At 39.2% G+C, this 26,909-nt stretch overlaps 1 protein-coding gene across 10 annotated transcripts in view; it reads right to left on the bottom strand.

Moving 5' to 3' along the window:
- The window catches only part of CACNB2 (calcium voltage-gated channel auxiliary subunit beta 2), a 418,069-nt gene that overhangs the window by 30,501 nt on the left and 360,659 nt on the right, over positions 1-26,909 (bottom strand). For 5 of the 10 annotated variants that reach the window (XM_081553763.1, XM_081553764.1, XM_081553766.1 and 2 more), the window contains 4 exons: positions 15,477-15,599; positions 12,963-13,099; positions 9,863-9,939; positions 3,321-3,454 (listed from right to left, as the gene is read on the bottom strand). In XM_081553763.1, the coding sequence (XP_081409889.1) occupies positions 3,321-3,454; positions 9,863-9,939; positions 12,963-13,099; positions 15,477-15,599 (471 nt within the window). Of the gene's footprint in view, positions 1-2,636; positions 2,699-3,155; positions 3,176-3,320; positions 3,455-9,862; positions 9,940-12,962; positions 13,100-15,476; positions 15,600-26,909 lie in introns of all 10 variants that reach the window. The other 5 variants (XM_081553765.1, XM_081553770.1, XM_081553772.1 and 2 more) reach the window with 2 other exon arrangements.

The following is a 26,909-nucleotide window of genomic DNA, read 5'->3' as shown; positions in this document are numbered from 1 at the left end:
GTTAATACTGCTTTTCAGATGCATTTGAGTTTTCTCAAGAGTTGAATGATCAGACCTCATGTGGTTAATGACAAAGAAAAGAAAGGTCTTTGGGTCTTAGATGTTGGTCTTACCTGGATAAAACCTTGGTCTTTTGTGACCAAATTTTTGACAGTTTCTATTCTGCTGTGAGAGTTTGGAGGAGCCTGCATGCTTGTTTCAGTAAATGGAATCATGATCACTCTTCACAGCTGATGGATTTATATTTTTAGATTTTCGATTTCTATACTTTGGAACTTAAACACTTACAATGTCAGGTTTATGGGTTTTGGAGGGAAGATGGTTCTCATGCGTTAAAATATCCGAACAGGCCTCCATGGCCTCACAAGGTTCATTGTCATCCTGCAGTTCTCATGTGCTTCTCAAGAACTGTTTAGGAGGTGTTTCTGTTACATAACTAACTCATTCCCTCCCACAAGAATGTCTTTCTTTTTTAGAAGAGCAGGGGGAGGACCTAACTTTGCAGCCATTTCTAAAACTTGCAACAATTTTCAGCTCTTCTGCTTCTAATACAATAATGACAAGAAAGATTTTTCCCCAAATTAGATAACTTATTTGTTTAAAGATCTTAAAATTGGCTATTTTAATAACAGAAAATGTTAAGGTGACTGGGAAAAATATGACTTTTCTTCAATGTGGAAGACAGAACTATGGCCTAAGACACTGAGATAAACAAATCATGCTGGCAGGAGTCTTTCTGCATTGAGGAGTGTCTGAAAAATACATATATGTTAAGAATCACACAGACAAAAAGAAAAATCTTCTCTGAACTACTGGAAGAATTTTGTCAACTTATTGCAAATGTGAATGCTATTTTTGCATCAGGCTGTCGTTCAAGAACACATTACTGTTGCTTAAGATGGCCGTTTACCAACTTTCTGACTTGGATTGACTTTAATTTGCTTAGGGCATGGTGAGGGGATGAAAAAGCATTTCAAATGCAAAAGTTTCCATCAGGGTTTTGCCCATAGTCATGGACAATAGAATCTGAGGGGAGAAAATATGACTGTGACTGTGCTGTCTCAAATTTTACTGCTGAAAGCTTTATCTAGTATTCAAAATGAATTTTAATAGATACAATCAAGGTAGAATACATTTTAAAACATAAAAAAAAAAACCAAACAACAAACCCAAGACAAACATAATACAGTGACAGCACAAATGCCACACAAGCATCACTCTAAAAGCAACCTAAAACATGGAAAACAATCTTATCATTGCATCTCAGGTTGTTTTTTTTTTTTGGTTTTTGAAAAGTCTATATTGAAGCTGACCACATCATTAATAACATAAGAAGAATGAATACCAGTGCCGAAGGCATCATAAGCATATTCATGAGATTATGACATGAAATTAATTCAGCAAAATTATTCAATTATTACATTTATACCACCTGGGATCAGATTGAAAATATTTAGAAGCCAAGTCCTTATAACTATGTGGTCTAAGAATACCTTTTCCATCATCATAATTAGGAATATCAGTTGCATGCATTTTAGCGCCCAAGAAATTTTATTTCAAGTCTTTAAATATTCAGTGGCCCAGTATTAGATGGGTCTTGGGTTTCTTCGATTTGTGACTGCCAACTGTTAATAGCAATGCTGCTAATCAATCAGCTTCTTCATCAGTAGGGCAGCTACAGAAATTACCTTATTTGATGGAATATTGGAACTTTATGCCCTATGGATCAGGACACCATCCTTTCTATCTATCCTCTCCTACTAAGTGTAATTTGTCCAAATTATTTAGTGGAAGAATTACAATAAACATTTTTCATGTTTTGGAATTTAGGAGTCAGCAAACTTCAGAAAAACCTATCAATGAACACGGTTTTCATTCATGTTCCTGTTGGGTAAAGCTCAGAGCAGCTGAGCAATGCTGAATTTTTAGGTTTCTGCTGCTCTGAACCCTGTTAAGTCACCTGGCTATAAGTTTTAGCGGTGACAAGAAGAAAGGACCAGAGAAATGGACCCACTGTCGTGGATGGATAGTTAGCTGTGGCTTTCGGTGTTCACACAAAAATCCAGAGGTTTTAATTTTTGCTTGGAGTCTTCCACAATGAAAGCAAACACAATTTATTTTTAAAAACAAAACAAAACATAGTTCAGCATCTGACACCTCATTGATGACTCAGAGTTCCTCCACAGGGCAGAATCCTGCTGTACAGAGGAGGAGGGCTCAGGGCGTGGAGAGTTGGAGGCAGAGGAGATTCTACTCCATGCCTACGTATGTCGTGAGAGGTTGTGCTGGACTTGCTGACTCTAAAGACAGCACAGCACAACAGGCGGTGGACAGTGGTATATAAAAGAAAGAAAGGAGTGGGGATTGTGGAGGGGGCCTATCCTTAAAAAATAATGCTTCAGAGATACAAAATGTGCTTGGAAGAAACAGATTTTGGAGTCAAGAGAGCTCAGCAGTACCCTAGTTTCCAGTCAGGGAACCAAGAGGATCATTGGGTAGCATCTTGGTTGGCCAGTGGCAAGGCTCTACGCACGGCCACTATGCCACCGTCCGACGGGTGGGATGCTGAGATCTGAGTGACGGAGGAGGCAAGAACATGGGGAGAGGATTTATATATGACAATAGGAAAAACTCACAGTAAACCGCCAAAACAAGCCTGCAGTTTTCCACTGGTCTTGTTCATCTGCAGATTTTGCACCTAGTGGATTAGAAGTTTAAATAACTGACTAAATTAAAAATTGAAGAAAAAATTTTTTTTTAGTACAAGCTATGTATCTGGATATCATAAATCAGAATCTAATAATGTTTTTTCATATGCTTGATTATCAGTTAAATTTCCGGAGGAAAGAAAGTGATAGAGACAGAAGCATGCACAAGAGAGGTGCATTACAAATGGAGTCTTCAGCATTGGACGTTCCTAGAATGTTGGAACGAATGCCCTCGGTGGTAGCTGTTATTCCATCAAAAAGGCTAAGTACTGTAATGGTGCTTCCACAGGTCACTCACTGAATTTAGCTGGTCTGAGTGGACTCAATTAGCTGCTTGATACATTCTTTTCTTAGGACAGAAATGATCGTGTTGAGTATTAACTGTGGGACTGAATGCTAATGATGCCAGGGGCAGGATAAACATAGCTTATGTCAATGTGAACTTACCGATTTCTGCTTCTGCTTAGCTACAGCAGCATGGAAAAGAAACAAAGAATAACAAAGCATGCATGTTATTGGCTTTATCAAGGACGCAGACAGTCCACAGGACTAGAAATGTGATGCAGTGCAGTTGAGCGCGTGGACAGACGCAAGCTTGGAAGTTCATGTTACCTTCTTAAAGAAGGGCATTCTTTTCTCTTTGGAGTGGGGTGATGTTACACTGTTTGCACTGGGTTTAGGGGAGCGGTGGTTTGCTGGAATATCATTGTCTTCTGCATCTAAGCCAGTAGCATCTATGTCTATAGCTATATACAGACAAACAATTCAAAAATCATCAGGTAGACGGGAGAGGAAAAATTGGTTATCAAAAAAATAAAATGAAAAGCAAACAAAACTAACCATAGTCAAAGATCTATCACACAGTGCTAAGCACAGTCAACAAAGTAAAGTTTCAAGGTAAAACACATAAAGAATGTCATCAAATTAAACAGAAAGATCCTCTTGTAATATCTGTGTGCTTGGATACATTGGTTTCATGCTCAATCTCCTGAATAAGATTTTGTTTTTAGAGAAATTTTTTAATTTGTTGTTTCAAATATAATATTGATATTTTCCAAATCAGCTGTCAGGACAGAAAAACCTTCAATTCTTCCCATAGCTTAAACCAGCTTTCAGATAATCAGCATCAGAAACCTTGATCACTTTATGCCTCCAATTTCTTATTGAGCGTGGTTGACCATAAGGGCAGTGCGAAAAGGTTCACTGAAATTATAACAGGTACGTGAGGGACAGAGAGAACAGAAAAATCCTAAATCCAGTGACATAAAGAAGTTATACACAAGACAAATGACTCTAGAGGGTCCCAGGATGGACCAGATGGAAATGATTTCACCATGATCTGGGCACTCTTGAGGCAGGTCTGATGGAAAGCTAATTAGAAGCCACTGGATGCGATGACCTCCAAATGAATCTTATACAACGGCCTAAGTAGCCTTCTGATGATTTTATATAAATTCGCTGGATTTACATGAGAGGCAGCGGCAGAAGGGCAGGAAAACCCAAGGGATTATACCACTGATCTCCTCATCTGGAGAATGAGGGGTTTAGGTCTGTGGTTTGACATGCTTTCACCTTTTAAACTCATTGGCTCTGAAAACAGAGCATTGAAAAATTAAAATCCTCAATGAAAAAGATTCATCATCTTCTTATGAGGCTTATACAATGCATCCACATGCAGTCACTACCGAATTTGATCCATGGTAGAAACCAGAGCTGGAAAGTATTTGCATAATCAACGGCAACTCTCTTATTTTTCAAGATTGAAAAGATAAATTCTCAGAGTTGAAGGGACTTGTTTTTGGCAAAAGCTCAGAATCTACTGCCTCCATGGCGCTATATCCCATCCCTCCACCAGGCTGCCTCTCCAGCTGAGGTCTTGCAACAATCCTGGTGCTCTCATCCAATTCCCCAAGCTTCCCGAGTGGGGTCATGTCCTCAAGAGTCAGGATTCAGGAAGATATTATGGAGTTGAGCCCACTAGAAAATTATTCTGTCCTTTAGATGGGATCAAGTAGAAGAAAAAAAGAAGAAATCAACTTGTCCCAGGAAAACCTCATATTACATAAGTCATTCGCTCTCTTTTTTCATATCGTTCTCTTAACATAAACCACAGTCCATTCAGATTTAAGGACCAAATTACTCTTGTGAAAGGACAGACAGCTCGGTGTTTCAACACCTTAGCTTCCATACCCTATGAAACCTTGGCTGCCCTGGCTCATGACAGGCACTGTGAACCCTTCCAAATGACCGGAGATCATCTGACAGATGTCACGTTATTTTTCAATGTTGAAATTATTATGGATGTTAGATGATTCACTCAGCCTTTCGAATATGAACTGTCTTGTTGAATTGTTCCTCTTTATTTGATTAGGTCAAAATACTGGGATGGAGCAAACACCTGGCATTGTTAGCACAGTGTTGCAAATATCAGCTCTTGCGTGCATAAAGCTGAGGTCGGATGCTCTTTTTCCATGAGTCATAATGGCCCAAATTAATTCCTGGTAGGTAGTTAGATATGCCCAGTAAATATGTCTTTCTCTTTATCCCATCTGTGCCTTTGGATAAGCTCTAGGATCAGCACATGTTGTACAATAGAAACATTATGAAATGTGCCCAGTGATTTGAACTAATGCTGACGTGTATACCACCCAATGATGCTCTTCCTTGAATCTCAGTTTAGGGAGCATGTTATTCGTGTCTTCCTGCGTAAGATGGAGAGAATGTGGGTCAGGTTTTCATTAGTTCCACAGTACAGTGGTCTCCCACCATTTGGGGACCAGGAACCAGTTTTGTGGAAGACGATTTTTCCATGAACCTGGTGGGGGGAATGGTTTGGGGATAATTCAAGTGCATTGCATTTATTGTGCACTTTATTTCTATTTTGTGGCAATCTCAAGATATTATGCCTTGACTTTAGGGGTTAGGGTTCACACTCCTATGAGAATCTAATGCCGCTGCTAATCTAACAGGAAGTGGAGCTCAGGTTGCAATGCGAGTGATAGGAAGTAGCTGTAAATACAGATGAAGCTTCGTTGGCTAGCCTGCCGCTCACCTCCCACAGTACAGCCCAGGTCCTGACTGACTAGGAACCCCTGCTGTAGTACGTCTTAACCCAAATCAAGGGCTTCCCAGGTGGCTCAGTGGTAAAGAATCCACCTGCCAATGCAGGAGACACGGGTTCCATCCCTGGGTTGGAAAGATCCCCTGGAGAAGGAAATGGCAACTCATTCTAGTGTTATTGCCTGGGAAATCCCATGGATGGAGAAGTCTGAGGGGCTACAGTCCATGGGGTCACAAGAGAGTCTGACATGACTTAGCAACTAAACAACAAGCACCCAAATCAGTTTCCCTTTTGGTGGTCGATTCCAATATGCTCTACCTTTCTAGTCTGTTATTGGACTTATAAAGGCCACATTCAAGGGCCAGTACCCTTGACAACCTCTCTGAAATTGAGGATACTCAGTGGTCTGTCAGAGTCGACAGGACCTTGGGATGGTCAAGTTCAGGAACTGAATTTTATGATTGGTCCATTGGGTTTTTTATTTAAAGGAAGAGTGACAATGCATAAAAAGTTGAGCTAAGCCATAGCCCAGATGTTTGGCTACACACACACACACACACAGAGCCTGAGTCAGGTTTGCAATTTACCTGCATTTGGACATAAGGGCTCAAAATCCCAAATTGAAGACTTCACAGTTTTCTAGTCCTGACTTTGGTTAACTTAGATCTAAAAGCATCTGCATTTGTCCTGAGACACAGAATTCTAAATCATTTGGCTACTTTCAAAACACATTGAAGAAATTTACTAAAAGTTGAAAGCGTGTTTGACTCTTTAAATGATTCTATATACTTTAATAGGCTCAGATGGTTCTTATTCGGAGAGGTGTGAGATGCTCCTTTTAAATTTCATGCTTGCATCAGCATACCTTGGCAAACATTAGTATTTACTTGAGAAAACTGTCTCCTTTAAAAATAGTTTATTTTTGTCCTCTTCGTGAGCATGCTTTAGTTTTAAAAATTATTATTTTTTTTGGCAGAGAGCCTTGGGAATGTTTTTTGAACTCTAAATTTAAATGTAATCTTAGAGAGTTGGGTCGAGTTGAGTGATGTGCTGGGGTTGCGCGTGTGGACACACACGTGTAGGTATACAGTATGCTTTGTGCAACCAGCTACTACCTCATTCCCCAGGGGTGAGGTGGAAATTTTTTACTTTTTCTTTTTACATTCATTTCTTTTTGGCTGTGCTGGATCTTTGTTGCTATGGCATGGGTTTTCTCCAGTTGTGGTGTGTGGGCTTCTCATTGTGGTGGCTTCTCTTGTTGTGGAGTGCGGGCTCTAGGTGCATGGGCTTCCGTAGTTGCAGCTTGCAGGCTCAGTAGTTGTGGAGCATGTGCTTAGTTGACCTGCAACATGTGGGATCTTCCCAGACCAGGGATTGAACCCATGTCCCCTGCATTGGCAGGTGGATTCTTAACCACTGGACCACCATGGAAGTCTGAGGTGGAAATTTTTCCTTTCCCAAATCCTGGAGAACCTTCAGTTATATTTACTTTGGGCAAGTACTTCTGTTCTTTGGTCTTATAATGGGTGAGCTTACTTGTAGATAGGGCCTTGGGAAACAAAAGATGATGATTAATCATTGGAGGCCAATCCACATTTGATAGGTTCAACAGGTTTCCCTGGAACCTCTCTATAGAAGGTTGGGGGAACCTCTCTGTAGAATTTTCTTAGGTTTTTCTATTAGGTAAATTGTAGTACTGATACAAAAACATAGTAGGAGCCTAACGTCTTATTAGGGCTTCACTGGTGGCTCACGGGTAAAGAATCCACTTGCCAATGGAGGAGATGCGGGAGACATGGGTTCAATCTCTGGGTCGGGAAGATCCAACTGAGAAGGAAATGGCAGCCTGCTCCAGTATTTTTGCCTGGGAAATCCCATGGACAGAGAAGCCTGGAAGGTTACATTCCATGGGGTCGCAAAGAGTCAGATACAACCTGAGAGACTGAGCACTCACATACCTACAATGTGTCTATTACATATTTTGTAGGTGGTTAATATTTCTAGTTCACTTAGTCACAGGGTGGTTTGCTCTTGGTACTCAGAAAAGTGATTCCAAATTATAAAACTGTCTCTGTATAAAACTTGAGTGAAGTTAAAAATCTCTTTCTTTTCTTTACACTGTTTTTTTTTTTAACCAAATAAAAATGTCAGCACTTGCACATTGTAAGGTGAAGATGATGAAGAGATTGTTTTTCAAAAATTATCCATGTTTTAAAGAATATAATTTGGGCTTTTCTCTTTTTTACATTGAAGTATAGTTGATTTAACATATCATGTTAATTTCTCCCATACAGCAAAGTCATTCCAAAATAGATTCTTTTTTATATTCTTTTCCATTATGGGTTATCACAGGATATTGAATAAAAATCATCTTTATTATATGAAACTCTTAATTGGACTTGATGTTCAGGCATGACTAACGGGCATGGCAGTATTCTCCAGTTTTCTTCCCTGGAGAATCTCATGGACAGAGTTCATAGGATTGCAAAGAGTTGGACATGACTGAAGCAACTTAACACATATGCACATGACATCCAGCTACAGAAATGAAATGTTACTTTTCAAACACACTCACTTATTCTTCAAAATGCATGTTGTTAGCTCTCATTATATTGCCAAGATGATGAGAAGGCTACATTTCGATTGAAGGAAACAGAAAACTTCTGGGTTGACAGAAGTGGGGCTGACAGTCTGAGGGCAGGGATGCTGTTTAACACAAGGAACTGGCATTTTCCTATTTCAGGAGCTAGTGACAGTCCTCAGGAGTCTCTGAGACAGTTTTGAAGACACAGAGGAAGAGAATAAGATTTGTACTATAATCGCTGCAACTCCACCCATTTGAGGGGTAGAGAGAAGCCTCCTTTCCATTGGGCACTCAGGGAATATCTAATCACCATCAATCAGGGGAAGACCACCTCACATCATACCTAAAGGGCTCTAATGTTTCATTTCAAACATACTATTTTACTTAACTTGGGGCAACTTAGAATTATAGCTAGTTGAAAGTACACGACTTTGGAAATCCATATGCATTCTAAAACAATTGATTTCTTATTGTGCTCAGACTTTGCTCACTTAACAAATCCTCCAGTTTTAACTGAGAAGCTGGGATGGGTCTCTGAAAGCTGCCAACATATGGGGACAAGGTACAATCGTCAGTAACAAGGGGGGCCCTTAAGACCTGGCAGTCATGGTGCAGTTATACTGTTCCTTCATTTCTCCACAGGGGCATAATTCTCTGTCTTTGACCTCTTCCCACCTCTAGCTTCCTAGAAATCACACAAAGGCTCTCCTGGCCCACCCTTACCATCTTCCTCTGACTCTCAATTGCATCTCTTAGCAAACTAAGATTCTGATCATAAATTTTCACCCAATTCACCCAATTTGTCTCCTGTTGATATAGAACTCCAAGTTCAACACAGAATGGTAGAGTTGTCAGGCTGAGCAAATACAAATTCAGTTAATGAATTTCAGATAGACAAGGAATCATTTTTCAAGTATGTCTTGGAACAATACTGACTTATACTAAAATAATCAGAAATTCACATTCTTCTTCAGGGATTTGGGAAAAAACAGTCATTACTCTTCTTGGTGGTGTTTCCATCTTTTGTTCAGTGTTTCTGTACGTCTTCTACATGTTTCACGGAGCTTCCTGGGTAGAGTTCATGTCAGACCCATCAATCCATCTTCCCTTTATCCTCTTTCTTCACTTTTCTAAACTTTTTATCCTTCTCTTTTAATTTAACACTAAGGCCGAAACCTCCCATGGCACTCTGATTGATGGTGAATGTTCATTCGTTTACAGACCATGACAATGTACCAGAGACCACCGTGTAGAGGGGGACTAGAAAGTTAAATCTGCTCATCATCTTGATCAGCTAAACCATGAACACACTGACACCATTTCTGGGGTTTTTTTCAAAGGCAGAAAAAAAGTTGCCCATATTGTTCCTAATGCCATTCTCATTTCTGCTTCCTCTGAACATCTTGAGGGTTAACTAGTGACTTGGTTTATGGAAACTCACACAACTAGGTAAGACGGAGAAAAGCATGAAATGCAGTATGTACTGTTCAGCACTTACTACCTACTTACCAGATGATGGAGGTGTAGATTTTCTGGAACTAGGTACTATGTCACCCAAACTGGATGATGAATTTCCTCCTGATTTACTGGAGTAAAGCAAAAGTTTATATTACAACTGACACTGATTTCAGAGATGAAGACATTTGTACTGCTCAATAAACATGATGACTCATTATGTTTTTACTGAACTTTAAATCTGCCTTGCCTCCAAAGAGGCAAAGAGTAATTTCACAGTGGGTTCCTGAAGAGCTTGTAACATCTGTGTCAAGGTCTCTGTTTCAGATTCAAGGCTTAATTTGAAAAGGCCATGAGAGACTGAGGAAAACTAGGGTACCTGCTGTACCCGTCAAATTCTCTGCTAGGATCACAAATAGATTAAGAGCAAAGATTTCCTTTGTTTCTCATTTTCAAGACTCTCGGAAGCAATGCATAGAACCCGCAGGCTAACACCCAAACTTGTTTCTTTTTCACTGGGTTCCTGCTCCTTTTTCTTGTACACCAGAAGAAGCTTGCTTCTTTTTTGTGTACCAAGATGGACAGTATTCAAGTGTTCATGAGCAATCTATTAAAGAAACCCCAACAACACAGCAATAATAAAATTTGCCAATCTCTAAAACAGTGGTCCTCAACCTTTTTGGCATCAGGGACAAGTTTTGTGGAAGATAATTTTTCCAAGGAACAGACGGTGTGGATTGGTTTTGGATAATTTAAGTGTGTTACATTCACTGAGTTCTTTGAGCAGGAAGTGGAGCTCAGGAGGTAATTCAAGTGATGCGGAGTGGCTGTAAATATAGATGAAACTTCACTTGTGTGCAGCTCACCTTCTGCTACGGGACCTGGTTCCTGACAAGCCAGGGATGGGTACCGGTTCATGGCCTGTGGGTTGGGGATCCCTTCTCTAAAAGACGCTTGAGAGAACAAGACAGTGTTCCATGATTTAACTCTCAGAGTGTACCTCTAACATTTCTCAAACATGGCTAACATGGAGGGTTCAGCTTGGCTCATTTAGGAATGATCTGAACTTCAGAACTATCAAATTCTAAAGTTTGATCTGAGACATGCTTTAGTGTCTTAAAAACTTGGGAGTTAATATAAGATTAGTGGCACTGATGTTTTTTACCAGTGACCTGCATGCTAAATGATACACTACATGACCCCCTCACAGAGGTGGATGGAAAGGAATATTTTAAAAGAGTGACATGGAATTTCAGCAAGACAATCTTATGGCCAAACGTTTATAATCATAGCCAAGCCCAGGTCTAGTGGACATAATCTGCTACAGTGTCTATGTATCCAAGGGTGAGATTTTGTAAATATTTATATATGTTTAATATTTTATCAATATTCGTAAGAAAATATAAATTCCACTAAAATACCAGTGACAGGCTGAATTTTGTTGCTACCATCCTGGCATTTTAATGTGTAAAAAAGACAAACATCCAAAGCTTTAAGCAACCACCAGAAGGCCTCTGTGTCTTTTTAAGGTTCTTAAAAGATACCCCAGCATGTTTAACAAGGACACCAGACACCATGTAAATGTAGTAAAAAAGTGGTATTTAGAGAAACCATTTCTGGCAGTTATTTAAACATACCCATTAGCAAGACCAAAACATTTTCTTCCAGAAATTTGGTTTTTTTCCCCTAAACTATTAAGTCTAATTCCAGTTCAAGCTTGAATTTATTCTACATTCTCTTTGAATTTTCATAACCATCAAAGTATTATTTGAGTTGTGTAAAACTGTGACAAATACTGCAAAGAGTCAAAATGTTCAGAATGCAAATTTGCCCTTCACGTTTAATTCCATAAAAATGTCATGTTCTTGAGCCAGGCTCCAATTTTACTGCTTTTGATTTCTGCTGATTTTTTTTATAACTTACAAATCTGAGTTTTATAATACTGCTGAATTCTAGCTATGCCCTCAAAACAAAAGCATATTTAAAATGTTTGGAGACAAATGTAAAAACCTCTGAATAAGAAAACAAGAAAACAATATTTTCACCTACTTAGGCAAAAAAAGAAAAAAAAAATACTAGTGAATGAAGATGGATGTTCCAAACCACAAAGCATCTTATATTTGACCTGTGTGTGGGCACTCCAAAAAAATTCTTACTGACACTAAAATACGGTCTTTGACAAAGGATTTTTTTGTCCTCAGAGAAACAGATAAAACATAAGCTTCAGGAAACAAAAGCTTAGTGATTTGCATTAAAGAAAAGACTTGCGTATATCTTATCCTTTCACTGGAAGAAGCAAATCATGTTCCTGTACTTGTCTGCAAGGGGGTGATTTTCACATTTACTCCATATTCGAGGAGCCCTTCTAATGATTCTAGTGAAGGGCAAACAGCCTTAAGACTCCTAGGAAAAAAGATCATTTGGCCCCAGCTTATTACATAACTCATCTAATGGCTATCTGCAAGGACAATTTTAACTGCTTTCTTACTGAGTTTCTCTTTAAGTGTTAAGCAGTGGGTAGAACTGAAAATTGAGTTTCTTAAGTGAAAACGAAACTCAGAGACCATAAGAGCTGCTCCTTGCTGGTCTCTGAGACTGTCATTTCTAAAACGTCTTCCAGCCATGCCAGGCAGCTCTGGATACTGGGATTAGTCACCACGATTGCTTGATGCCAGAGTATTTTCAGCAAAAGATTAGGACTTCAGACTTTCCTCTGCACTAAAGCCTGAGTTTAATACTCTATGACCTTAGCTCTTTTCTTTCCTTCATGGTAACACTTAATTTGATTCTCTCTCGAAGAGGATGAAAATGAGAGGCTGGGTGATGTTTTTAAAATACAGGATTTGTAATGCTCTCAGTAAACCCTATCACCAGTCTGAATCAAAAGAGCCTGAGAGTTATAAAATACTAGTGAATGGAGATGGATGTTCCAAACCACAAAGCATCTTCTATTTGACTTGTTTGTGGGCGCTTAAAAGAAATTCTTGCTGACACTAAAATATGGTCATTGACAATGGATTTTGCATCATTATAGAAATGAATACAATGTAAGTTTTCTAACACAAAATAAAGATTGGAGATTATAGCAACCAACGGTTTATGGATGATAGTACAGTCTGAACTTTGACACAAACACTTGATGTTTTTCTCCTACCTGGAGTAGAATTTCCCTTGCTTGGCTCTCTGTTCATGCTGTAGCCTCATGTTTTCTAGCTTGACTGGGCTTGGAATGAATCCGATTTCACAGCCTTCTTTAACCAATCGCCCTATCCACCAGTCATTGTTAAATTTCTAAACAGAAAATCGAAATTGTTCAGATCAGTGCACAGAAGTTAAATGAATCTTTACATCCTTTATCTTCCCGGTTAACTTTTTTCAGTGGAGAGAAATATTATGGCAATTACAGAGAACTCTGCCTCAAATATCACAAGTCAAGAAACCTGTAGTTTCAAGTGTTGAGTATGCTAAAAGTGAAGTATTTTCGGGATGCTCAACAATCCATCTCTGGCTTGACTCTGCCTTCACTTTCCTGACCGTGAGATTTTCCTGAATTCCATGGCAGCTGCTGGCACCACGAGGAGGGTAAACTCTTCCTATTCAAAGATTAACATCTCTTCCTGACAAGAGACCATTAGGAACTAGAGAATGTTACAGAATGTCTTCCTCTTGTATAATCAGAGTAGTTAGAAGTATTATGAGTGAAAAATACTGACATTTACCTGAAATATCTGATGTCAGAGCAAAATTTATCTTTGTTGCAAACAGGTTTATAATGACCACAATCTGGTGTTCACAAATGATTTCTCAACTTATGTGAATATTGGCAATTTCTCTCTTGTGCCTGGAATATTTATCCTATATATCTTTAGGATCTGGTTTGATGTCCCTCAACTGAATAGTATTTTTCAAGCCTGTTCTTGGACATTTCTGTCAACTACAAACTGGCACCTGCCATCTACCTCTACAAGGACTAAACCATGTGCTGTTGTAGCCACTGACCTTCAACACTCCCTGAAAGGAGTTCAGGGTGGAGAACAGACATGAGGCACACTGTGCTTTGAAAAAACTGGCAGAACAGGTCTTCAGATAGATATTTTCAGGAGCTGATTTTATGAGCCTAATTCTTCCATTTCCTCATATCTAGAAAAGTACTAAAGTTCTTCATGATGATGACTGTTCCTCACGACTAGCAGAAACCTTCTGCAAAAATCTGTGCTTGATTGCATGTACTCCTCCTTGACCAAAATCACATAGATACTGGCCTTCTCCCTTGCCTCTTTGGAGCAGTTTCTCAGAGCTATCCAAGGTGCTGTCTCCTGGGCTATAGTCCTCATTTTGGCCCAAACAAAACTTAATTCGTAACTCTTATGTTGTGCTTTTTTTTTCTTTTTTAAAGTCAGCATTTCAAAGAAGAAAATCCATTCTGTTTTTCTTTTCTTTCTCTAAGTATCAGCCCTTGTGATGGGAGCCTGGATTCACCTAACTTTCTGTTGTAAAGTGAAAGTTTAGGCTTGTTGTACTTCTGAGAATTTTTTATGTTTTTCTTTCCTAGCCAAAGGACTTCCTTCCCTGGTGGCTCAGATGGTAAAGAATCTGCCTGCAATGCAGGAGACCCAGGTTCAATCCCTGGGTTGGGAAGATCCCCTGGAGAAAGGAATGGCTACCCACTCCAGTATTCCTGCCTGGAGAATTCCATGAACAGAAGAGCCTGGTGGACTGTAGTCCAATAGGGTCACAAAGAGTCGGATACGACTGAGCGACTGACACTTTAACTTTCAATTTTTCTAGCTGAATAGAAATAACAGCTCTTTTGAAAAGTTAAAGAAATGGTAGGCTCTATATTCTCTAGGCCCTTTCAGTGGCAGTCATCACCTCTTTTGCTCATAGCCTTTAGTGCCTGAGCAGTTACACTGACATATGCTCCCTAGGACACTGTTCCCTAGATGGAAGTGTTCCAATGGTAAATTCCTACAGGTTCAAGAAAGTCTCACGCTCACAGCCTGAGAACATCATGGAGGGTAAATCTCTGGCAGAGCAGGCTTTGATAAATGTTGACTCAAAATAAACCTTAATTAAGAGTGAATTTTTTCCAATTTACAGACTGAGTCATTGTTAACAGAAAGTGGAGGCTTTTGGCATGGTGGAAAAGGGGTGTTCCTGATATCTATTTCTTGTTTCATTGGCTCTAATTCCATCCATTTCTCCTTCTCCTACAGCAATTCACCACCAAAGAAGGAGAAGTGCACCAGCAGGGGTTTAGACCTTGTTAGCAGAGAGGAGAGACCGTGAATTCTAGATACTATTATTAAACTCTCCCCAGATGCTTAAACTTGGGACATGAGGGACATATGACACATGGTCAAGGTTAAACATTAAAAGAAAAAGTACAGGTTAAGTATAAAAAAAGGATCATCTACTCCAGTGGTTCTCGATTTCTGGGTCACAGAGCCCAGGGGAGCCTTGAGGTTATTCCAAGAAGCCTGTGACTTTTTTCTTCTTTAAAAAGGTTATATTTATTTTGGAAAAGGTTGAGAGGCACTGATTTCATGTGTATGTTATATAATCACGGCTATACACGTGCTATTTCATAGCAATGAGAAGTAAGAAGCGATGTTTCAAGGTAAAAAAAAAAAATCATGTGGCTAGAAATTGCAATTACTCTCCTTACTTCCTTAACATGTAGAAAATCTTTTGCTTCGAATGAGATGGCCATGCCTGGCACGGGAACATCATCTTCGTGGGCTGCACTGTAGCTGACATTTGTCCGAACTGCAAATGCAACGGGCTTTGTCTAAAATAGAAAAAGGGGGGAAAAATTAAAAAAGAAACAAGTGTTCCTTCTCTTTTCCTCTCAAAATACAAACATACACAGAATAACTGTTGTCACAGTTGTTGTTTTTCCTCGATTTGGTTCTTTTTCACAAAGCACCATCTTAGTATTTCCAACATGGGAAACCTTTGGGCGCTCAGCCACATACACCCATTTCTGAACTAGAAAAAGGCCATTGTGCTTTATGAAAGCACTCCAAGCAATGAAAGTAAAGATGAACTACTGAAATATGTGTTTACAACATAAAAACTTGTAACAAATGGAAATCAGGAAACATACACAGGTTTGAAATGTCAAGTTCTTGTGTTTCAGTGAAAAAGACTTGGCCACTGCCATATCCACCCCCAGATCTACTTTAATTAATAGTGAAGATGGAACTTCCCTAGTGGCCCAGTGGTTAAGAATCCATCTTCCAATGTAGGGGACTCTGGTTTGATCCCTGGTTGGGGAACTAAGATCCTACATGCCATAGGGCAACTAAGACCTCATGCCACAACTAAGACCCAATGCAGCCAAAAATTAAAAAAAATTTTTTTCAATGACATAATTCCAAAACATACTATATTTTGCATGAAGAAAGAACCAAGGAATGTATCTTATGACTATTAAAAACTATATTCATGGCTGCTGGGTATCATGAAAGCAATGACTTTCTATTCTGATATTTGTCCTCCTTGAGTTTTCTCAGTCACTAAAGATGATACCATTCAGTAAGCTATTCTTCATTATTTGATGCTTTGCAAATTTACAGATACATTTTGTCCTCTATCAAGCAATACCTGCTTAATCACAAGGTTAAAAAAAAAAGGTAAACTCAGAAATAGTGAAAAGAGGTATTACTCTAACTAGCACTGGGTTTCTTTCATAATGTGGGCAAGTGGATTTCTTCTGAGCTGTTTCTTCCTGTTCAAAGAGCTCTTCATCAGGACTACGCATGAAGGATGAGGGGGAACTGGAATAGAAAGAACCCATCTTCACTTCTGAATTTTCCATAGTTAATCTGTTCTAGCTGACTATTGTCTGGGTGAGGACCAAGTTTAGAAGAGCCATGGTTACGTAGATTCATCCACAATATGCAGAAAGGAGGTCCAGGTTCTAGATAAAGGCACAGTAGACAGGAAAGGGACTGAAAGACATGAAATCCAATTCGTGACATCCTTTACGAATTTTAATAATAAAAGAGGGCTGCTCCTCGTATGGAAATATGAACTTTAAAGAAGAACAGTAAAAGTTGCCTAATAGTTCTACCACTGAAACACAATCTTGTTTTTTAAAAAATTATTTATTTTTACCTGGAGGATAACTGCTTTACAATGTTGTGTTGGTTTCTGCTGTACAACAACAGGAATCAGCCATAAGTATACATATCTCCCCTTCCTCTTAAGCTTCCCTCTCTCCCCGTCCCACCCTCTAGGTCATCCCAGGGCACTGAGCTGAGCTCCCTGTGCTAAACAGCAGCTTCTCACTAGCTATCTATCTTACACATGGTAGTGTATATGTGTCAATGTGTGACAATGCGAACGGTATTTCAGGGGAAAAATGGAAATATCATTTTAAATAATATATAAACTTGTTTCCCATAGCTATAACCATAATGTACCTAATTCATATCCAACTCTTAAAGTAACATAGTAGTTTTTCATGTGATACACTTCTTTTTACTCTACCATTTAAAAAATTACCTCAATAATTAAACTCCTTTTTTGATGTTTAGGTTTAGAGGTTTTTTCATTATGATAAATATTCTGCTTTGAAAAATCTTTGTACAAAAAGCCTCTTTCTATTTAGGATTCTCTCCTTGGGATAGATTCCCAGAGGTAGCATGAGTAAGTCATGAGTTATCAAGACCTTTTAAAATTCTATTCCAAACTACTGTCCAAATGGGCTCTGCCATTTTAAACTGCAACCAGCAGTATATGTTGGTGCCCTTTTCCCTAAGATGCAGTTTTAATTAGACTCAGTTTTACTACTGGAAATAGGATTTTCTTGAGTATAATCAATCCACTATTGGAGAGAATTTCTGATCCCTAAAATATAAATCCAAGATTTTTTTTTTAATGACATGATCTCTCATCTCTCTCAGGGACTTCTTAAAAATTCCTTGGAGGATACAGAATTTAAGTGTAGCGCATGCGCGCACGCACGCACACACACACACACATACATATTTAAACCACTGGAAGACCTAAATTTTAAATGTACAATTCTATAAAGGATCCCATGAAAATCTTTTCTCTTTTCCCCAATGACCAACTTTTCAGACACTGGAGTGGTAGGAAGAGGGAACACTGAGAAAAGAAAAATGAAGAGGTGGTGAAGGTTAGCCTGTAATAACCGGGGCAACAGATGATGATTTTATGTTCTTAGATTAAGATTACAGTTCAGAGTGTGACTCCCCACCTGGCTCACGTCCTCTGACCAACCATGCTTCCCTTAGATAAGGAGCTTTACAGAGCAAGCAGTATAGGAGCCCAACTGGCAGGTTCAGGGGGATGGATTGTGGGCAGTTCTGGGGCCACAGGACTAGATTTTTCTTCACAACCTAAAGAAGCTCCATTGGCACCTTGGAAGCCTGGCCCATGGAAGCCCCTAAGCGTGGGTCAAAGATATGTTTCAAGTTTATAGCAGGAGCAATTATTATTTTTTCATAGTCTTCTAGAATCACTAGACCTAAGGCTGTCAGAAAATAATTATTGTTAAGTAGGAAGTCATTAACTAAAAAATCTCTTTGGATTCAGCAATTCCACTTCTGGGCATATATCCAAAGAAAACAAAACAACTACGTCAAAGAGATATCTAGACTCTTATGTTCATAGCAGCATCATTCACAATAGTCAAGACATGGAAACATCCTAAGTGTCCACCAACAGATGAATGGATAATAAAGATGTGAAATACACACACACACACACAGGAATACTATTCAGCCATGAGAAAGAAGGAAATCATGCCATTTGCAACAACGTGGATGGACTTGGAGGATATTAGGCTAAATGAAATAAGAGAAAGACAAACTGTCTGCTCTCACTTATATGTGGAAGCTCAAAAACAAAACCAAACCCCCAAATCTCTGGTCATGAAGTAGGATAAAACAAATTATCACAAATTCATGGCTTTCTTTTGAGCTCGCTTCCCAAATAATAACTTAATGAGTTAAGAGTGAAGCTAATCATTTTAATGGCTACAACAGTGTTTACATACAGTTAATTAAAAATGTGCTATGATGGAATTCTACTGTTAAAAAGCAAAATGAAATTCACTCAAATAAGAATAAAAATAGAATTCTGATAATGATTAATAGTTACTTGAATTTTCAGGCATCAATTTCTTAATAATTTCTTAATGCATTTTATTATGCTAAATAGCAAATTATGTTTTTCCATTTTCATTCAGAGACCATTAATAGTTAACAACATATAAGGGAAATCCATAGTTTGTTTTCAAGTCTATAATGGATTTTTCTAAATATTAAGGACTTCCAACTTGTAGTAATTTTTAAAGAAATTGAAAAGTGTAAAGAATTTCAATGACCCAGATGTCTATTATAAGAGACTGCAGAAAAGAGAGCTTAAAATTTTAATGAGTTTCTGATCCATTTTCTTGTACATAATAATTTCCTATAAAACTTGCTATGCTTTTCTATGATTTTAAATGACTCAAGTAGGACTATAACCACTGAGTCTTACAATGGAATTACTCAGACAAAGATATGGTGAGGTACTTTCAGAAATAAGATCAGAGCTATCTGCTTTATTAATACTTGCCTATCATTGACCTTTTAAAAAATCTTTGGTAGTTTATTATAAAGTATCAAGGGCAGTCTAAGAATTCTTTAATAGCAAACCAAAGCAAACCACAGTGATAAAAAGAATGTAACAATCATTTATGTATCTTGATAACTGAACGCTGAATCAGACTGAATAAGCAAATCATCACAGATTTGTCATAAAATAAAATTTACATATGTAGTTAACTGATTTGAGAAATTCAAGTTTCCTGTCTAAAATGGATCATTTTAATGAATATTTATTAAGTATATGCCTACTATCTCAGGTTCTTACCCTCACAAAGTTTAACCTATATTCTAGTAGAGGAGATATCATAAGCAAGATAGCTGATGATTTCAAATACGGAATAGAGTAAAGCAAAGTTATATGAATACAGTGACCACGAGCAGAAGATGGACTGACAGGGTGAAATGAGGTGTTTAGGGAAAGCCTCTTTTGAGTTTTCAATTATCTCTTTATCCACCCACCCACCCACCTATCTATCCATCCATCCATCCATCCATCCATCCATCCATCCATTATTTATGTGTCAGGCACTGTTTTGGACAGTCGGATTACATCAGTGACCAACAGAAACTAAGATTCCCTGCCCTCTAAGGGCTTACATTCTAGAGGGGGAGAGACAATAGACATAATAATCAAATAAAGTATATAACATGTTAGAAAGAGACAAATTCTGTGGAAAACATGGTAGGGAAAGCCAGAGTGCCAGGTGACAGGGCAGGGACAATTTTCCACGGTAGTATAGGTAGCCTGCCTTGAGGAGGTAATGTTTGGACAAAAGCATGAAGAGGTAAGAGAATGCAGGTGCCTGAACTCCAGGCAGAGGGAAGAGCCAGTGCAGAGGCCCTAACATGGGAGCAGGTCAGATGAGCTCGGAGAGGACAAGGAGCTCAGAATGGCTGAGTGGAGGGGACCAGGGAAGCTAGCAAAAGATGAGGTCAGAGCTCTCGCGTGATACCTGACTTTGTAGCTCAGAGTCAAGACATGTGGCTTTTATTCTAAGTGAGATGAAAATCACTGGAGGGTTGTCAGCAGAGGAGTGATGTGGTCTGACATGTTAAAAGGACTGTGATGGCTGTTGAACTGAAAAGAAGATTTGGGGACTTTGAAGTAAAAACAGGGGAATCAGTTGGAGATGCTCACAGTAACTCACACGGAGAGATGATGGTGGTTAAATCAGAGCAGCAGCAATAGAAGTGGTTAAAAAAAAAAGGTCCAAGTCTGGATATGTTTTCAAAGTAGAATCAACTAAATCTGCTGATAGATTTGATAAGGGTGTGAAAGACAGCCGACAATGATGCCAAAGGCTTTGGGTCTGAGCTATGAGAAGGATAATGTACTCATCAGGTGACAGACAGGGGAGGGCTAAGTGCACAGGAGGCAAAAATAAAAAATTTTACATTTCCTTTAAATCAAAGTATAGTTGGCTTACAGTATTATATCAGTTTCAAGTGTGCAATTAGTGATTCAATATTTTTATAGATTATACCAAAGTTTTACATGTTTTGAATGTGTAAAGTTTGAGATGATATGAAACATCCAAGTAGAATTTGGAAGAGGGCTCAAGGTCTGAAAGTTTGACAGAAAGATCTGGGCTAAAGATACAAGGTGGCAGGGGCTTCTCTGTCAGTCCAGGCGTTAAGACTCTGTGTTTCCACTAAAAGGAGCGCGAGTTTAAGCCCTGTTCAGGGAACTAAGATCCCCTATGTCTTGCAGCATGATCAAAAAAAAAAATAGATATAAGGTGGTAAGTCTGGATGATACTGCCGAGGAAATCAACATACGTGAGGGCACTCCAACTACAAAAGTGCCTCAGCTTCTAAAGAGTGGAGAACAACTTCGAAGTAGAGAATGACTCCTGGTTTCCAGGAGGTTAAGTGTCTCGAGGAGCAGGAGGTGGTCAACTGGGTCAGATACTGCTCATCAGTCAAATACTGAATGCTGGCACCTGCCACATGGATTCACAACCTGGAGGTTGCTGTTGACAAGAGCCCACTCAGCTGCTTGCTGGAGATAAAGTCATATTGGAGTTAAAAGAGATTAAAAGGAGAGGAACTGGATACAGTAAGTATAGACAATTTTTTAAGGAATTTTTCAACAAAGGGAAGAAATAAATGGGGTGACTGGTGGTAGGAAAAATGAGTCAAGATTTTTTGTTTTTCATTTAAACTAGGAGAAATAACAAAAATCAGTGCTGATGGGAATGAGTCAGTAGAGAGGGAGAAAAAAAAATGTGATGATCCATGAACCAGGGGACAGAAGTGCTAGAACATTGTTTTTGCTGTGGCAGAGGAGGCAGTGAGATCCAGTGCATAAGTGGAGGATGGGGCCCCAGACAGAGGCAAGGAGGCAACGTGAACAAGGGCAAATTCTGGCCACAGAGGTGATGCGATGTCCTCCTCTAATTGTTTCCCTTTCCCAGTGGAACAGGAAGGTGGGAGTAAAGACAGGGCAGGAGGTACTGGAGGTTTCAGAAGAGAAGAAAAAACTCAGTGAAGTAATCCAGAGTGTGGAAGACTAAATGAACAAGGAAAGTAACTATGGTGGGACCGCAAGCAGGACTAAAGGTCATGGATTTACAGGAAGCTAGCCATGCCATGTGGGAATGTCATGAGCACCATCACAGAGATAACAGATTTAAAACCATTGTCCCTCAGTTTTAAAAGATCATGGCCTTAAAAAAAAATAAAAATAAATAAAATAAAAGATCATGGCCTTAATGACCTACTGCATAGCACAGAGAACTCTGCTCTATGTTATGTGGCAGCCTGGATGGGAGGGGAGTTTGGGGGAGACTAGATACATGTATATGTATGGCTGAGTCCCTGTACTGTCCCCCTGAAACTATCACAACACTGTTAATTGGCTATACTCCAATATAAAATAAAAAGTTAAAAAAATATAATGGCTTTAAAACTACCATTCCCCATCTTATTTTGAATTTTCTACAGCAATTTCATAGATGTGTCTATTACAGTATATATACAAATAAAGGTTATCTATTTGGGAACATTTTAACCTTCTTTCCTGAGATGATCTTTCAACTAGGTTATAACCCTTTTAAGGCAAATCATTTATATTCCTATTTATTTTTTATGCCAGCCTCCAAGCCTTTACCAAAGTGCTAGGTATACATTAATAATGGTTAAAGGACTCAACTAAAGGATTGATTCCTTTCTGTTAGAGGAATCAATCATCAGGAGCTTATCCAGCACCTACTCAAGGCAAAGTTCTGTTACCATGGTTCCAGAGGCCACAAAAATCAAATGGATGAATCATTAAGGAACTAAGGTTGGTCTCATTAGGATTTTGTTTTATATGATTAATATGCATATATGTAAGTGCAAGTGTACATATATATTTATAGAATTGAAAATAGCTATATTAACTAAGAATCAAGCAAAGAAGCAAATGTTTAAAACAAAATTTGAAATAGTATCTCCTTAAACACCACTGAAATGAGTTACAATCCTGATATAAGTTAAATTTATTTATGAAGCAAAAGATAAGGAATATCTGATTTTTCTCTTTTTCATAGATGATTAAAAAGTAGATAAGCTCTTGCAAAAGTGTTTTGAGGAGTGAATAATGGTAATCCTTAAAATATTATATTCATCTTAAAAAACTGAATTGAAATACATTATTTCTGAATGCTGAAATCAGGCAGTACTCAAAGTTACAAAATCAGTGTGCCTGGTGAAGATCAGAATAACAATGATACATACATCTATCTTTCTAGGTAGGAAGACATATAGCACCTTTTCAATTTATCAGAGAGCTCATCACTTTGGATCTGAGGTCATATAAAGGATTAATTACCAGTCACCAGGAAAAGCAAGCATCCAATAGATAAACTTACCAAAGGAGAAAGTGAAAGTGAAGTCACTCAGTCGTGTCCAACTCTCTGCGACCCCATGGACTGCAGCCTACCTTGCTCCTGCATCCATGGGATTTTCCAGGCAAGAGTACTGGAGTGGGTTGCCATTTCCTTCTCCAGGGGATCTTTCCAACCCAGGGATCGAACCAGGTCTCCTGCATTGTAGGCAGACGCTTTACCGTCTGAGCCACCAGGTAAGTCATCAAAGGAGAAATTCTATACAAAGAAGAGAAACAATATCTGCAATTTTGGTGCAGCCTGCCATCATTTGGTATTAGTAAAGCCTTCTCTGGACTTCCCTGGTAGAGCAGTAGGTAAGAATCCACCTGCTAATGCAGAAGACATGGGTTCCATCTCCGGTCTGGGATGATTCCATATGCCACGGGGCAACTAAGTTTCATGCCACAACTCCTGAGCCAGTGCTCTAGAGCTGGGGAGCCATAGCTTCTGAGCCCATGCACCACAACTACTGAAGCTTGCACGCCCTTTAGTCTGTGATCTGTAAAGACAAGCTGCAACAATGAGAAGCCCAGGTGCCACAACTAGAGAGTAGCTCCTGCTTGCCCCACTAGAGAAAAACCTGCGGGTGGCAGTGAAGACCCAGCGCAGCCATAACAATAAAACTCCACTTTCAATGAAAGTGTACTGGCTTCGTTTTCCCCATGGACCTGTCTCCCCCGAGAATGGCATCTTCAAAAGGCACTGCAGCTCCTCCAGGTCACTGTGGAAGAAACCAGTATGGTGAGAAGGTGCGGCCCTTTATTTATTCTGGGTTATGACATAGCTGTCTCCCGGCCTGAGAAGAAGGGTGAAGTCGTTTTCAATTAACTCAGCCTCTTAAGAAAAACGGAACTGTCTATATTCAATTTTACTACTGATTAGTCTTACCAAGCAGAGAAGGCAATGGCACCCCACTCCAGTACTCTTGCCTGGACAATCCCATGGATGGATGGAGGAGCCTGGTAGGCTGCGGTCCATGGGGTCGCTAAGAGTTGGACACGACTAAGTGTCTTCACTTTCCCTTTTCACTTTCATGCACTGGAGAAGGAAATGGCAACCCACTCCAGTACTCTTGCCTGGAGAATCCCAGGGACGGGGGAGCCTGGTGGGCTACCATCTGTGGGGTCGCACAGAGTCGGACACAACTGAAGCGACTTAGCAGCAACAGCAGCAGTCTTACCAAGCAGAACTGTAGTTCTTAAGTTATTTAGAATCTCATGGTATAAATTTAGGAGCAAGCAAGTTTTATTTTAGGCATGTTGTACAAAAAAAAAAAGAAAAAACTAAAATGCCTAAATTTGTTTTTTCTTCAGTTGTTATGGACTCAGTGTTTGCTTAGAGATGGTCATAAGGGTGTGGCCCTAATCCGATGGGATTGCTATGCTTAGAAGAGAAAGAGGAGGCCTCGGAAGAAGGGTCATGCGAAGACATAGGAAGAAGGTGGCCGCCTACAAGCCAAAGAGAGAGGCCTCACCAGAAACAGTCTGTGATCAGAACTGTGAGAATACCCATTTCTTCTGTTGAAGCCATGCAGATGATGCCATTTTGTTATGGGAGCCCAAGAAGACTAAACAGTTGCCTTAAGCAAATCAATAGGGGTTTTCTATATTGCTAATGAAAAACACAAGTGTAATCTACATTATTTTGATATCAAAGTCATTTGCAACCAAAGATTATTTCATTATCCAAAATTCCTATATACTTTTCAGAGAAAATCAGGAAAATGTCAAGTCAATCAAAATTCACTCCTTGGGACTTCCCTGGTGGTCCAGTGAAGAATCTGCCTTGCAATACAGGGGACGTGGTTTCAATCCCTGGTCGGGGAATGAAGATCTCACATGCCATGGAGCAACTATCCATGCACCACAACTACTGAGTCTGTGTGTCACAATTTGAGAGTCTGTGCGCCGCAAGGAAAGATCCTGCATGATGCCACAAAGATTCCATGTGCTGCAACTAAGACCCAGACCAGCCAAATAGATAAATACTAAAAAATAAAAATTCACTCCTTTTTTCTAACACATCTTAGCATTTATTTTGTTTAAAATCCAGCACTGCAAACTTCACAGGGCAGGATGCTACAAGATACAGGGTTCCTTCCTTAAGCCCATCGAGATGCTAGCCAGGAAACTTGTGTCTACAGCAGACCCAGCAGCTTCAGCTAAGGCAGCTGATAAGAGGCTGGGTTCAAACATATCTACTCACTCTCTTTAGCTATTGGTTGGCTAGATTTCTTGTACAGCTGCTACCTCCAACTCCTGAATAACAACCTGACATTTCCATTCATTCTCTTTGCTTATCTGTTAAAATTTCACCCATGTGGCTGTCCCATTTTTTAGTTGGTTTTCCCTAATTTATACTATTGCTATTTTTCTGAAAGAGTAAAAACTTAAAAAGCAAAATAAAAAGTGTGGTGATGGAAGACCATCTCGACAGGGACCAGTCACAATGTTCTATGAAACACCTCAGTCCACAATGGGCAGCTCATAATCATCCAGAATCTCTAACTCCAAGTGGTTTTTTTTATGTGTGGCCACCATGGTTCTCCTTACTATTTTTATTCCACAACAAGGAAAGGACTGAAAGAATTAAGAGGAATCAACAGGGGTATCCCTTCCAAACTACTGCTTTGCATTTAAACTGTTATAAAAATGTCTATTCTGTACTGATTTAGAAAATTATACACTACAAAAAATACCCCAGGGAGTATTCTAAACAAGTGCAAGGAAAGCCTTTACAAAGTACAGGCTGACAAATAGGGAGAGACACATTATATTTTGTTTTAATTCTGTAATCTTCACTTTCTTCTTCACTCCAACAGCTGTGATTTCGGTTAAGGCCACACAGTTCTAGGGATCCAAACAGGCAAGTCTGTTGTGTGCTGAGTTTGTTATTGTTTATTTCACACTGAGTGTTCTGTTTTTCTTCAGTAGAAAAAACAAAAAGAAAACAACCTTCAAAAAACCAGAGCAGAGTATCTCCAGGACCAAAACCAAATGTTTTGGCAGGGAATGAATCAGTGCAGAGAGCTGTGGGTGGCCAAGTTCTGAACATGAGATCGTGTCTGGTCACTCGGACACTTTAAAAATGTTTGTTGCTACCCGTACTTATTGGTGTAAGATTTTTCCCAAGCTTTGTGACTAACTGGCACTGTGCTGGAGAGGGTAGAACAGCATCCTGAAGGGATCCAAACTGAAAGAAGGCAGAAATCAGCTTAAAGGATGAATATTCTTCTAATCATGACAAATGCTGAATATTAACTGAGTTGTATTTTTAGATGCAAAGTTATCATTTGAACACCTACCATTAAACTCTGACAATACCTATGTTACAAGATAAACTGAGGCATATAAAAATTTTCCAAGGTTTTAAAATTATTTATTTATTTTTGCCTCACTGTACACCACGTGGGATCTTAGTTTTGCCGATCAGGAATTGAATCTGCATCCCCTGCAGTGGAAATGCAGAGTCTTAACCACTGGATCACCAGGGAAATTCCTCAAGGTTTTATTCGTGCAAACATCGAAACAAATCAGGTAGCACCAAACCAGAAGTGTTGAGGGGCATTCCAACCAACAGGAGCTAGGCGTTCATAGAGAAGAT

This window comes from Giraffa tippelskirchi, chromosome 13 (genome assembly GCF_054371585.1).
Source record: "Giraffa tippelskirchi isolate mGirTip1 chromosome 13, T2T-mGirTip1v1.2.pri, whole genome shotgun sequence".
Taxonomy (NCBI): Eukaryota; Metazoa; Chordata; class Mammalia; order Artiodactyla; family Giraffidae; genus Giraffa; species Giraffa tippelskirchi.
The sequence above is the reverse complement of the archived record's forward strand: the minus strand, read 5'-3'. Positions and strand labels throughout refer to the sequence as shown.